The sequence below is a fragment of the Actinia tenebrosa genome, unplaced genomic scaffold, assembly GCF_029948245.1.
Source record: "Actinia tenebrosa isolate PJP-AT-01 unplaced genomic scaffold, QUT_ActTen_1.0 PGA_scaffold7__59_contigs__length_16204524, whole genome shotgun sequence".
NCBI lineage: Eukaryota > Metazoa > Cnidaria > Anthozoa > Actiniaria > Actiniidae > Actinia > Actinia tenebrosa.
The window spans coordinates 15,189,799-15,202,882 of record NW_028292584.1 but is presented as its reverse complement, the minus strand read 5'-3'; the positions used below and the strand labels follow the sequence as shown (position 1 = coordinate 15,202,882).

General features: G+C 42.5%; 1 protein-coding gene across 1 annotated transcript; it reads right to left on the bottom strand.

Annotated features, from left to right (window-relative positions):
• Positions 1-6,000: 6,000 nt before the first annotated feature.
• Positions 6,001-12,143, bottom strand: LOC116290905 (osmotic avoidance abnormal protein 3). Its single transcript, XM_031698022.2, has 5 exons — positions 11,814-12,143; positions 9,932-10,839; positions 9,101-9,335; positions 8,285-8,628; positions 6,001-7,718 (listed from the first exon to the last, which is right to left on the bottom strand). The coding sequence occupies exons 2-5, from the start codon at positions 10,817-10,819 to the stop codon at positions 6,591-6,593; spliced, it is 2,595 nt and encodes an 864-aa protein (XP_031553882.1). The 5' UTR covers positions 10,820-10,839; positions 11,814-12,143; the 3' UTR covers positions 6,001-6,590.
• Between the last annotated feature and the right edge of the window lie 941 nt (positions 12,144-13,084).

Genomic DNA, 13,084 nt, shown 5'->3' with positions numbered 1-13,084 from the left:
TTGCCTGTGTCGTCCTCGTATCTCCAGCATTGGCCTTGGACACACTTGCATTTCTCCTTGACTAACAACTTTATCTCCTCCATGTCCATCAGCTCTTTCAACGACATATGTATTGTTGTCTCTTCGTTCGACGATTTTGTACACTTGGTTGTCCCATTTATCTTGAATCTTGTTTCTTCCTCTGACTTTACGGTTGCGAAGGAGTACTCGCTCTCCAACTTGTAGTGGTTCGGCCAGTGCTCTGCTCTTCTGGTCATGGATCTTCTTTCTGATGGTAGCAGCTTCCTTCAAGTTTTGTGTCACAGTGGTATAAGCTTCTCGTAGACGAGTCTGGTGCTTGGTAATCCATTGCTGGTTGTCTACTGTCACTTGTCTGTCATCATCAGGAAGTAGAATGTCCAAAGATAGCTTTGCATCTCTACCAAACATCAGGTAGAAGGGTGAGTATCTAGTCGTTGCATGAGGCGTAGCATTATAGGCGTAACATAACTCTTTCAGGTGTTCAGGCCACCTTCTTTTCTTTTCTGCTGGTAGAGTTCTTAGAAGCTCATGTAGTGTACGGTTGAATCTTTCGCACTGCCCATTTCCTTGAGGATGATAGGGGGTTGTCCTTGACTTCTTAATTCCATACACTGCACACAACTCCTTGACTAGTTCTGCCTCAAATGACTTGCCTTGGTCAGAGTGTATTCTTTGGGGGATTCCATACACAAGGAACCATTCTTTAATCAGGGTCTTGACTACGGTTGTAGCTTTCTGATCACGGGTAGGTACAGCAATTGTAAACTTTGTGAACACATCTGTTAACACGAGGACATTTTCTCTTCCATCTGTTGCAGGCTCAAGCAAGGTAAAATCCATCGCTAGCACTTCCAATGGCCTAGTAGCTAGTAGGCTGCCCATCGGCGTCTTGACTGGAAGGTAGGATCCTTTGGCAATGACACATCTTTCACAATTTGAGATCCATTGCTTCACATCTCCTTGCATACCGGGCCACCAACATCTTTTCCTCAAGAGCTGTTCTGTCCTGTCTTGTCCTTGATGTCCACATTGATCGTGCGCACCCTTCAGTACTTGTGATTTCATTGATGTGGGGAGTAGCAGTAACCGAAGCTCACTTCCCTGTCCGACTCCTGTACGGCGGTAGAGAACTCCATGGCTTTCCTCAATCCTGTTCCAGTGACTAAGCAACTTCCTTGTATCCCTTGTCTCTTGTTGGCTTTGCCTTTTACTTGGCCGACGTCCAAGGTTTCGGTAGTGGAGGAGACGACTGATACATGGGTCCTCCTGCTGTAGTCGTTGGATCTCTGTGAGAGGTGTGGTTGGGAATGAGGTTGCTTGCTCCTCCAGCGCACTTGTCTCTGTGTTGCTTATGAACGCTGCTGATACCATCAAATGTTGACGTACCTCTTCTGGTAGGTCTGTAGTATTGGTAGAATAGGCTAGTGTACTTCTTACTTCAACTGTGGTTGGTTCTTCATCTCGGTTGATGCGACTTAGAGCATCTGCATTCTGGTTGTGACGTCCAGGGCGGTACTTGATGGTGAAGTTGAAGTTTGCTAACTCTGCAGCCCACCTCTGCTCCACAGCTTTCAGCTTACTCTTTGACTGTAGGTATGTCAGCGGGTTGTTGTCTGTGTAGACGACAAACTTCGATCCCAGCAGGTACTCCCTGAACTTCTCACATACAGCCCACTTCAAGGCTAGTAGTTCCAGCTTCCTCGATGAGTAGTTCTCCATGTTTCGCTCTCCACCTCTCAGGCCTCGGCTGGCATAAGCGATCACTTTGACTCTTCCGTCCTGTTCTTGGGACAGCACGGCTCCCAATCCTTCGTTGGACGCATCCGTCTCTAGGATGAAGGGCTTGGTGTAGTCCGGGTATGCCAGTACTGGTGCTGAGGTTAGTAGATTCTTTAACTTGTTGAAGCTCTTTTGGCATTCTTCTGTCCACAGTACGCCAATCTGCTTCCGGGTGGTCATGTTACTTCCTCCGCTCCCGAGCTCAGCAACTAACTTGTGCAGCGGACCTGCCACTTGAGCGAACTTGGGGACAAATCTTCTGTAGTAAGACGCGAAACCAAGGAATGATCGCACATCGCGCACTGTCTGGGGAACTGGCCACTCGTTAACTGCCTTTGTCTTTTCAGGGTCTGTCTCGACACCGTCAGCAGAGACCACGTGCCCCAGGTAGGACACCCGATCTCTGAAGAGTTGACACTTGGTTGGTTCAACCTTTAATCCATGATGCTTCAGCTTACTGAATACCGTTTCCAACCGCTCAAGATGTTCTTCAATGGTGGATGAGAAGACTATGATGTCGTCCAGGTAGACCATCAGGGTGCGAAGTATGTCCTCTCGGAAGACTCCTTGCATCAACCTTTGGAAGGTCGCTGGGGCATTCTGTAGTCCAAACGGCATCCGAGTGTACTGAAACAAACCCATGGGCGTTGTGAACGCAGTCTTGTGCTGATCATCAGGATGGACTTCAACTTGATTGTAGGCTGATGCCAGATCTATGGTGGAAAAGTACTTTGCGCCACGCAGTGCCTCCAGTGATTCCTCTATCCTTGGTAGGGGGTACTGATCACGCTTGGTTTTCTGGTTCAGCTTCCGGTAGTCGACGCACATCCTCAAGGCTCCAGACTTCTTTCGTACAAGCACTATTGGGGAGGCATAGTTACTCTCACTTGGACATATCACTCCTTTTTCTAGCAAGTCTTGTAGATGCTGTTGCACCTCCTGGTATTGGTTTGGAGGAATCCTTCTGTAACGCTCTGTGACAGGCACATCATCGTCTGTGTAGATGCGATGATATGTTGTCTTTGTACAGCCAAGGTCCTCCTTACATGAAGCAAACACCTCTTCATTTCTTTCGAACATCTGGAGAGCTTTCTCCCTCTGAAGTTCCGTCCCGGGGAAATGTTCCAGGGTAATCCCGTGAGGGGGTGTCTGTATCCTTTGCCAACGTACTTTGCCCACAGCTTCCCGTTGGGGTGGCATCTGAGGGTCAGCACTAAGGTTACAGCACACTGTCACCATGTTATTCTCGTGTAGGAACTCCAACTGCTCTCCTCTCTTGACCATCTCTCCCTCTCGCACAATTCCAATCCGCGTCCTCGGCTTTAGCCATATGTCCTTTGCCGTCTGGTTGGCAACTCTGACATAGTAACACGTCTTGGTAGTATCCACGAGAGTACTGGCCACGGTGAGGTTTCCTTCTACTGGTACACCAAGGGGTTCGATCACAGCATCATTGCCCCATGATGGGCCTGTGACCAAGACATCAGATTCCGTGAAAGCAGGGACCCAGACTTTGTCTGAGCCGGCTACTTTCACGAACCCAGTTTTACGTTTACTCTTCTTCTCTTCATCTTGCAGGATCTGTTGGTATTGGGGCACCTGCCCAAGAACGTTGGTTCCCAGTAGGCCAGGTACCCTCCTCTGCATTACTGTAGTGGCTGCTGTGTCCTTCGTGATGAAGATGCCGCACCCAGGGACCACCACTCCTCCGATCTCTACTGTAGCGACGATATATCCAATGTAAGGGATGTCCAAACCGTTAGCTCCTCGCAGCTGCAGTAATCTTGTTTCAGGGTGTAGGTCTCCTAGGGTTGGCTGTAGCTTTTCCCTGTAGAACGACTCGGTGATGAGGGTAACCATGGAGCCCGTATCCACTAAGCTTTTCACAGGTACTCCGCCAATCCTCGCCACCACTGTGGGACTTGTCCCGACAAACTTTTCGTTCTGAAAAAGAGAATTAGAGCCACTACAGTTCCTCTCCACGGCGTGGCTCACTGCCGTGGAGAGCTGGAGTTTGACTCCTTCTGTGGTGCTGCTGGTGCCTTGTCTTTCAGGGGCTTTGGGCAGTTCGGCCGAAGATGTCCAAGCTCGTGGCAGTTGTAACATCTCCTCGGACCACGTGGGGGACTTCGTGGTGGTGATGGGCTTGCTAACTTCATGGTAAGTTGGGTTAGCAGCTTCTGCTGCTCATCCAGCAATTTTTGTTGCTGCATGAGCCTCTCCACCAGGGCCTTCTGTCCTGCTGTAAGCTCTTGGATGGCATTTACTTGGTTGCTCTCCACCAACACCTCCTTGGCTGCTGCATGGCGATGTGCTCCTCTATCTGTGTCTTCCGAGCTACGATAGGCCTCTTGCCTCACCTCGTTGAAGGTCTTCTCGGGATGTTCTCTGATATAGCGCTTGAGATCCCTGCGCAACAGGTTGTCACGCAAGTTCTCAACGAATGTGTCTCTGAGGTTCTGGTCCTTGTTTTCCAGGGCTCCTACGTGTACTCTGGTTATGTGCTCCGCCATTGACATCAGGGCATGGGCAAAGTCCTGGATGGGCTCTCTGTCACCTTGTTTTCTGGCGAAAAACCTCTGGAGAAGCTGGGTCTTGGTGAGCTTCTCCCCGAAGATGTCTCTCAGAATCCTGAAGAAACCCTCCGGGTCTGTCCAGTCATCCGCAGGCCTTAGTCGAACTTCATCTCGAGCCGCTCCTTCTAAGCTATGGTACAGGAAATCCACCGCCTCTTGACCAGTTAACTTCTGGGCAGCCACCGACCTCTGTGCATCCGCTATCCAGTCTTCAAGCACCTTGTCGTCTCTGCCACCAGCATACTTTCTCAGCTTCTTCTCCCTTGGCACTGTCACTTGTACCACTGGTGCAGGAACAGGTTGGGCAGGGGGTCCCCCTTCAGCCTGCATGCCATCCAGCTGTGCCTTGAGTGCAGCCAATTGCTCTGTGAGTGCAGCCACAGCTTCTTCTGCCATGATTTCAGTCTCGTTCCCGTTGGTAAATAATCAGTAACTACTAATGTCAACTTTCTTGCAATCCCACTTCTGACACCAAAAATGTAACCGGCGGCAAGGCGCTCAGCTATGAATCAGATTGCAAGTGGTTTTGACAAAAGAATTTATTGAAAAATTCACACAACTTTACATCGTAGAGAATTCCTTGTCTTGATATGTGCAACGTCTTCAAGAACTTTTACTACACTGATTTAAGCTTAGTTTGGGCCTATTTTTATGGAAAAACCTGCATTCTTAAGACCTTACACATCCTATGCAATGTTGCACGCCCTAGGCGCAAACAGGATGTCCCAAACACGAACTTACGTAAACAAGCGCCAAACCTAGGCATGACTCACTGTAATGTAATTACGTACGGAAATTATTTCTTGCTTACGCATTTTCCACGCAAACAGTTAACTAAAGAATTACATTCCTATGTGTACACGAGGCATTCCTAATTAAAAATATAGATTTATGACTAAATAATTACTGTCCAAAATAGTGTCTTTTGACTCTGTCACATAATCAAGTTATTAATCTGTTGTCAAGTACCTAAATGGCTGACTGTATTTTTTTAGTATATAAACTGTTTGTTTTTTCACTTTTAACCATGCATTTTATAACATATTTTTCGCGGACCAGAGCTCTATTTGCATTACGTTATTACAGGGGCGGATTTCATGGATTCACCAGTTGGCCTAGACTAATTCCATAAGTCGTAGTTTTCGCTACTTTGTGGGTTAGTGTTAGCGATATCCAGAGTCGACAAAAGAGCGAAAACGCCGACTTATAGAATCAGTCTACAGTTGGCCTAAAAAAAAGAGACACTTTACCTAGTACCTAAGGGGGTCGTACTCTTCCTTTATGGAGGGGGGAGGGGGGGGGGTATTCCATAAAATCAAGATGATCTAAAATTGTCCTTAATCGCGTTAATTTCGATCGTGTTTTTTCCGTGGAATTTCCAAGTGGTTTGCCAGTATTGTTGAAGTTATACATTTTTTTCCCGTTGGTATTTGTGAATATTTGGACACTGAAATGATGCTAACCGTGAGTAAATGAGTCTGTAATCCATCAACAAAGCCGTTTTCTACGAATCCGAAAAAAAGTCTTTATAAATCAGTTCTTCAATGAATTTTGGTTTATGCATTTAAAGAATTAAAAAAACTCCTAGGATTTAGGATGCCTTGTACAACCATTAAACTGTACATCAAAGAGAAGCTTTCTTTATTCTTTTCTTCTTATAATTCACGCTACAAACATCATGTACAGCAGAAACACGCAAGTGAGACATGCGCGTTTGTTCATATGAATCAATTGGTTTTCTATCTAGTAATTCTCGAGCCTGAGCGAGCCTCCGTTCGTTTAGGTCAGCACCACAACTCAACCTCCTCTCCAGCAAACAGGTGGCCAACAAAACTCGAAACAGGTTTTACTGGTTTGAAGTGATTTTCTTCCCATTGACGATATATTCAATCTGGTGTAAAGAAGGATTGGATTCGCCCCAGATCTCTCCGCTCCATGCCACTGACCAAAAACTACGCAGGCCCGAACCATGAGGCAAGTCAATTTAGTACAATTCAATAAATTAATTTCAATATTAGATTCTGGTCGATCTTTCCAAGACCACACATTCCACATTGGCAAAGGAAGCCCAGCAATGCAAAGCAGCCAGTGACATGATTGGTTGCTCGACCTATCACGTGCTACACGTGCAATTATATATTAATTTCACACTATTATATTACAATTTTCAATTCACTAAAGCAAGGATTCCAGAGAGATTGCGACATTTCTTGGCTACCAAGAATCTTCTCTTCTCCTTTCTTGTGCTTGTTCTATGTGCTGTTGTCTTTTCTTCTTCTTCTTTCTCTCTTTCTCTGTCGTTACATTCAACGATTCCAAACGCAGCGGTCTTGGGGCATGCGCTTCTTGAGGGGGAAGGTTACTATGGTTACTACCGAACGCCCTAGGGGGAGGTATTGTGGAGCCAAAACTGTTCCCCTGACGAGAGCCCACGGGAGAGGTAGTCTCTCTCCGATCTATTGCTTCGTAGCGCGTATTCTGAGTCAGAAGTTTTTCAGCTCTTTTTGGTTTAAAGTAATTTGCAGCGAGTTCTGTGTGCGTACTTCTCTCCAAATGGTGTCGAAATCTGTCCTCGTTTTCGTCATGGTAGCCACCACCACCATATCCATTCGCAAGCTGCCCCTGATTAGTTACTTGAGCTCTACTGATAGGCGACTTTCGCCTTGTTTGGGGGGAAGCACCTGGCATCACCCCTCCCGGGGTGGGGAGCGTTGTCTTGGTAATCACAAGATCTGGTAGATTCCACTTTGCATTCTCTTCATCCCAAACACATTCTGTCTTTATCCTATCGATGTTGTAATAATTACAATCCCGTCTGATGCAGGGCTGAATCTTATCTAAAATCTGCTGTTGTAACTTCACCATTTGCTCCTGTTTACGAATCGTGTCCAGGTAATCCTCCCTATCTCGTTCAAACTCTATCTGTAAGTCATCAATCTCTGTGTTCAAACTCGTAACTTCTTTTTCCAAACGATCTATCTTCTTCGTTTTAAATTTAATTTCGTCTTGAAGCGAGTCGTATACTTTGACCATGGTTGAGATTCCTTCGTCGTCCATCTTTTTTGCTGCCAGAAACAGCTTTTCTTTCTTAGATTTCGCGTACGCTTTTCTTTCTTTTCTCTTCTCTTTAAGCTTCTGGTCTCCCTTCTTTTCTCCGCCAACCATCTTCTCTTGTAGTTCTTGTAGACGCTTGAGAGCTTCTTGCTGGGCACCACGTTGGTCTGCGATGGCAACGGGAACATTTTCAATGCTTTTGGGAAACTTTGCTTGATAAAGATGAACTACAGATGCTTGGGAAGGTTCGTGGGGCAGAGAAGTGTGCGATTCGGAAGCACGACGAGCCTACGAGAAAACGGTGTTGATAAAATAAATATTTATTTGTGAAGTAAACAAAGGAGACTTCGCGAAAAATAAGGATGGACGGACATTACAGCAAACGCACAAATGACACCAAGGAAGATAAGCAAGCAAAGAACAAGGAAGGAAGAAAGTAAGCAAGCAAACATCGAGTAAACAAGCAAACAAGCTAACATTAAACAAGCAAGCAAACAAGCAATAAAGCAAACAACCTACAAGCATGCAAATAAACAAACAAGCAAAGAAGGAAGGAAGAAAGTAAGCAAGCAAACATCGAGTAAACAAGCAAACAAGCTAACATTAAACAACCAAACAAGTAATAAAGCAAACAAGCAAACAAGCATGCAAATAAACAAACAAGCAAAGAAGGAAGGAAGAAAGAAAGCAAGCAAATAAGTAAGCAAGCAAACAAGTAAGGAGGCAAGCAAAAAAAAACAAAAACAAAAAACAAAAAAACGAACAAGCAAACAAAAAAGCAAACAAACAAACAAACAGAAAACAAGCAAATAAACAAACAAACAAGCTGAAAAGCAGTCAAACAAATTGTTTACCTCATCTAATGTAATAAGACTCATTGTGTTATCCATATCTGGTGTCACTGACGTCAGACCATTTGATTTATACGCCTGGCCATCAGAAATGCCTTCCTCCTCGGCATAATGTTCCTCAATATCATGAACCTTCTTGTTATAATCTTCCTTCAACTTATCCATTTCAGCTTGCAGTTTTTGCTTTGACATTTGCTCTGCTTCATACATGGTCTTCATGTCAAGGATTCTTGCTTCGTATTCCTGTCGGAGTTGTTCAGTTTCAACTGCGACGGCCATCACATGTTCGTGAGAAAGTCGGCGAGCTGTTGGTTTTGGAGGGACTGAGGTTGTAGATGGCGTACCGTCTTTAGCAAAGAATAGAGAACAAAAGGAGTCAAAAGGATTGGGGAAAGAGTAAACAAGGAATATGAAAAAGGTATGTGATAAGGATGACTGGAAGGTGGAAAGTGGGATGGGGACGAAACATATGAGAGGAGAGATCAATGATGGCAATCAAGCAAAGAAGAAATAGGACAGAATGAAATGTCATAGAACCCAAATTTTCTTTATAACACAACAGAGTTAAGCTCAAACTAGGCGAAAGCCTAGCCTCTTCCGCAGGCTACTTCATATGTTCTATGTTCTCTGTTGGGACCCCTGTATTAAACTTTATGGCAGAGAAGAACTAGGAATGAGGGATGAGGAGGAGGAGGAGGAGGAGGAGGAGGAGTGGGGACGATGGAGGGAGAGAAAAAGCAAGAGGGTGGCGGGTGCCATATCGTCAAAGTAGTCCATTATCAGCACACACCACCTATCCCACTCTAGCTCTAAACTCACCCAGTAAACCAGTGGGTATGTCCATCTGTCCCATCAACATCCTCTTCAGTTTCTCTATCTCTTCTTTATACTCTCGCAGCAGAGCATCCTTTGGATCTTCATTGATATGTGGTTTGTTCTTGATGTTCTTGGCTCTGTTTGCATAGCGCAAGGTACTGAGTGTCTCGTCGTAGTTATTGTCTGCTGGACTTAAGCAAGCTACCATTAATGTCTTGGTATTACCACCCAGAGAATCCTGAAAAAAGAGAGATAAATTTCTTATTATTATTATAAATTTTGAAAAATAAATTGAAGATGAGTAAATTGGATTTCCAAGGGGTGGGGAGTGTCTGAGGAGGGTATTTTGTGTAGTTCCAAAGAATATCCATATTTCCCCCATAGAGGAGGATTTGAGTTATCAAGGGATGGGGAGGGTCTAAGAAGGGTATGCATGTATTGTTTAGTTCCAAAAAATATTCATACCTCCCCCATGGACGGTAACTGGAATTTCTAACTTGGGGTGGGGTGGCAAGGGCGGATCCAGGGGGGGGGGGGGGGCAAAAAACAAAAAACAAAACAAAACAGAAGAATTAGATGCTTTTTTTATTGTTTATCGTTGTGTTGATGGAAGAAACTCCAATAGCCCCCCCTAAATTTTTGGCTGGAACCGCCCTTGGGTGCGTCAGAGGGGGGCATACTGTGAAGTTCCAGAAAACACTCTACATTCTCAATGGGGGAGTGGGATTAAAATTTCCAAACTGGGTAGGGATGGTTGAATTCTATATCTGACCCTTAACAATGTAAAGACCATCCAAGTTATATAAAATATGTGACATACACTAATAATATTACCTGAAGAAGACGGGTAAGTTTTGAGTCTCGATAAGGAATATGTTTTGCTTTTCCATCCACCAAAGCCGAGATAACATTACCAAGTGCAGAAAGAGAGAGATTAATCTTGGTTGCTTCTTTTAACCTATCTCCAGTAGCTCCTGTCTTAGACTGCCTCTCGCTTCCTGCTAAATCTACAAGGTTAAGCTTTCCCGCACGAATGTGCTCACCACCATCAGCAGCAGTATCTAATATCTCAATTAAAATACTAAAAATAGAATGCGAGCGAGAGGAGTCGGCATTCATTAATGTTGCACCAACTGAACGGTTCTTGCTACCAAGGTCCATTACATGTTCCAGTTCGGTACTGTTATTCACTGGGTGAAGCGAGAGGTCTTTAGCGTAGACTCCCTTATCTGGGTGTTCTTTTAATTCTAGTTTAGCTTTGTGGTCCTTCCCGAGCAAGTCTCTGATTTCTTCATTGTAAATTTCCAAGTAAGATGCATGAACTAAAAATTTGGAGTTATCTGCTACTTCGATAGTCTCAAAAATATGCTCAAACGCTCTTGGGATTATCCCTCTTTGGGTTGGGGGGTCTGTTATTCCTTGCATACTGAAGGACTTACCACAACCGGTTTGTCCATAGGCAAAGACAGTCCCATTATACCCCTCTAGAACTCCTTCGACTAACGGAAAGCATATATCATTGTATATACTCTCAGTAGTTGAATCTATGTAATAGGCTCCATCAAAAGTGAAGTTCTTTGGAGGCTGGTTTTTCTCCCCTGGCTTGTGCAAGGAACAAAGGCCAGAGTTGCTGTCCATTTCTAGGACAACCTCACATTTGAGATCTTTCTCTCGTTGGTTGAGAGGTCGGGAACGAACGATGACTTTAACTGCTTCAGCCATTTTGTTGTTTATTTTACAATCTGCAACAGATAATATATAAATAGACCTCATCATTAGCTTCAGGAAAATGTTTTTCCATTCCAGACCATGTCATTCTCTTGAGAATAAGATTTTTCTTTTGAGTTTGTCCTGTGCAACCATTAAATGAAGAAAATATACTCTAGGGTATTACATGTGGTCTTGCTGCATTCATGGTTCAGCTTGGGTTTTGAAATGTCACGTATGATCTATGAGCAATTTGTTAAAGAACGGGTGGCGAAGCGGTGTGAGCACTCGCCTCCCATCAATGTGACCTGAGTTGTAGTCCCGCCAGGTTCAGTGTTGTATATAAGTAGAGTTGTTTGTTGGTTCTCTCCTGTGCTTCGAGGGTTTTCTGGGTTCTCTAGTTTTTCTCCCTCCGCAAAAATCAACTCCTAAATTCCAATTCGATCACGGAATGAGGGCCACAGGTTTGTTAGCCACTGTCTATTAAGTGCTACCCTCGTGAAAAAAGGACGTTTTTTTTGTTTTTTAAAGATTCAAGCAAATGGATTTAATTTATAAATTGGAATAATACTTATCATTGGTTCTAGAATTTTGGTTCTAGAAAAAGTTATAGGTCAGCCAGTTAATATAGTCCAAAAAATAGTAAAAAATCATTATTTAAAAATTCTAATGTATAGTATAAAATGCTTACAAAACAGAATGGCAAATTTTAACATAATTGTTAATTCGTATTTTCCTCAGTCTGGTTTTCACAAATTAGTTTTTTAGTTATTTCAACATCGAGATACATTAAGCTTAAATGAATTTTTTTCTACGAAAGTCAAAATGATCCAAAGAAAGGTTCCAGAAAATTTATGAAAATTAATCTATGGACGAGAAAAAATCTGCTGCACAAGTTCAATTGAATTATTACCAATGAACAATAAAAAAGTATTTTCCCCCCTTATTTTTGCAATATTTACAAACTTTTTATACATACAATTTAAAATTCAATTTATAAGTAACTTACCTTGTAGTTAAGACTAGAAGGGACGCACTTGACCTTTCATTATTTGTTAAACTGGAAAGTTTTTTGGCCGTATTTCTTGCCCAACTCGACGAAGAGAAAATTCATCTTGTTTTATGTTGACAGTAGCTACGGTGGTTCCATGTCGAGCACATCCCGTCGTCAAGAACATTCATAACACCATTCTATCAGAACCAAACTTATTGAAACTTTACCAGAAGTTAGAATAAATATCATTAAAGAGATCTACAGAGATCGAGTTAAACTGAGCGCCTCAAAGAGGTAAAAATGAATGTTTTTTGTGCTGTCTTATAGAGTTAGAATATCGCTCGTGCCGCCATCTTCAAAGTGTCAGTGACGTCATTCACCTTATATGGATAGCTGTAATTAGCTAAAGACTTATCGTTGCTAGGCAACGTATAATATGCCGGTAAACTTTGACACCACAAGCTTTTGCGAGTCTTTTTTTTTTTTTTTTTTGCGATATTATTTTTTACAAATAAATACAAGATATTGTAGGAATTAATCAAGAAAATGAAGAAAACGTGCTTGTTTTCTTTAGGACGTGGAAGTTTTAATTCTAAATCTCGCTTTCCCATTTCCATTTTTTTCTTAATTTTTGTTATTTCTTCGAGCAAAAATTTCAATTGAGATGTGTCTTTATCTGCTAATTGGTTTAGTTCCTGAAATGAAAAAAAAAAAAAAAAAAAAAAAAAAAAAAAAAAAAAAAGATAAAAATAGCAAAATCAAAACCAAATTTTATGAAGAAAAAGCCGAAAACAAATCTTTCTGACCGGGATATCAGTTAAATTTTTTGAGGATTTTTTCAAGTAAAATGAATTTTAATAAAATCCTAATTTCAATATTCGTAGATGAAACTTCAAGCGAATTTCCTCGGTTAATAAAATTTCCTCCTTTATATTTTCTATGCGCTAGTCGAGACTGAATAATCATACATGAATCACCTACTTTTACATATAAATGCTTTCTGCTGTCTGCTTAGCAATTATTTTGCTAGCTCGTAAAAATAAATATATTTTGTTTCAAAGATGAATGTCAACTTCATTTTTATTATTTTTATTCTTTTTTGTGTGTGTGTGAATTATTTCAAAATGGATTACTTTTCCTTATTTGATGGATGTATTTGTTTTTAAGACCATACCATATTATCTCTTGTTTTGATTTGATTATTAATGTAGCTGTTTGTGATTGGCTTTTACCTATTGGCATATTACTTAATCCTGGAACACTCCTTTAGTGTCTCATTGTATTCG

Bases quoted from the DNA above. Each gene is read 5' to 3' on its own strand.
- LOC116290905 (XM_031698022.2), bottom strand. From the start codon at position 10,819: ATGGCTGAAGCAGTTAAAGTCATCGTTCGTTCCCGACCTCTCAACCAA. The intron at 9,336-9,931 runs GTAATATTATTA...CTCTTTTTTCAG, and splicing joins AACTTACCCGTCTTCTTCAG to GATTCTCTGGGTGGTAATAC. The intron at 7,719-8,284 runs GTAAACAATTTG...GTTTTCTCGTAG, and splicing joins GTCTTATTACATTAGATGAG to GCTCGTCGTGCTTCCGAATC.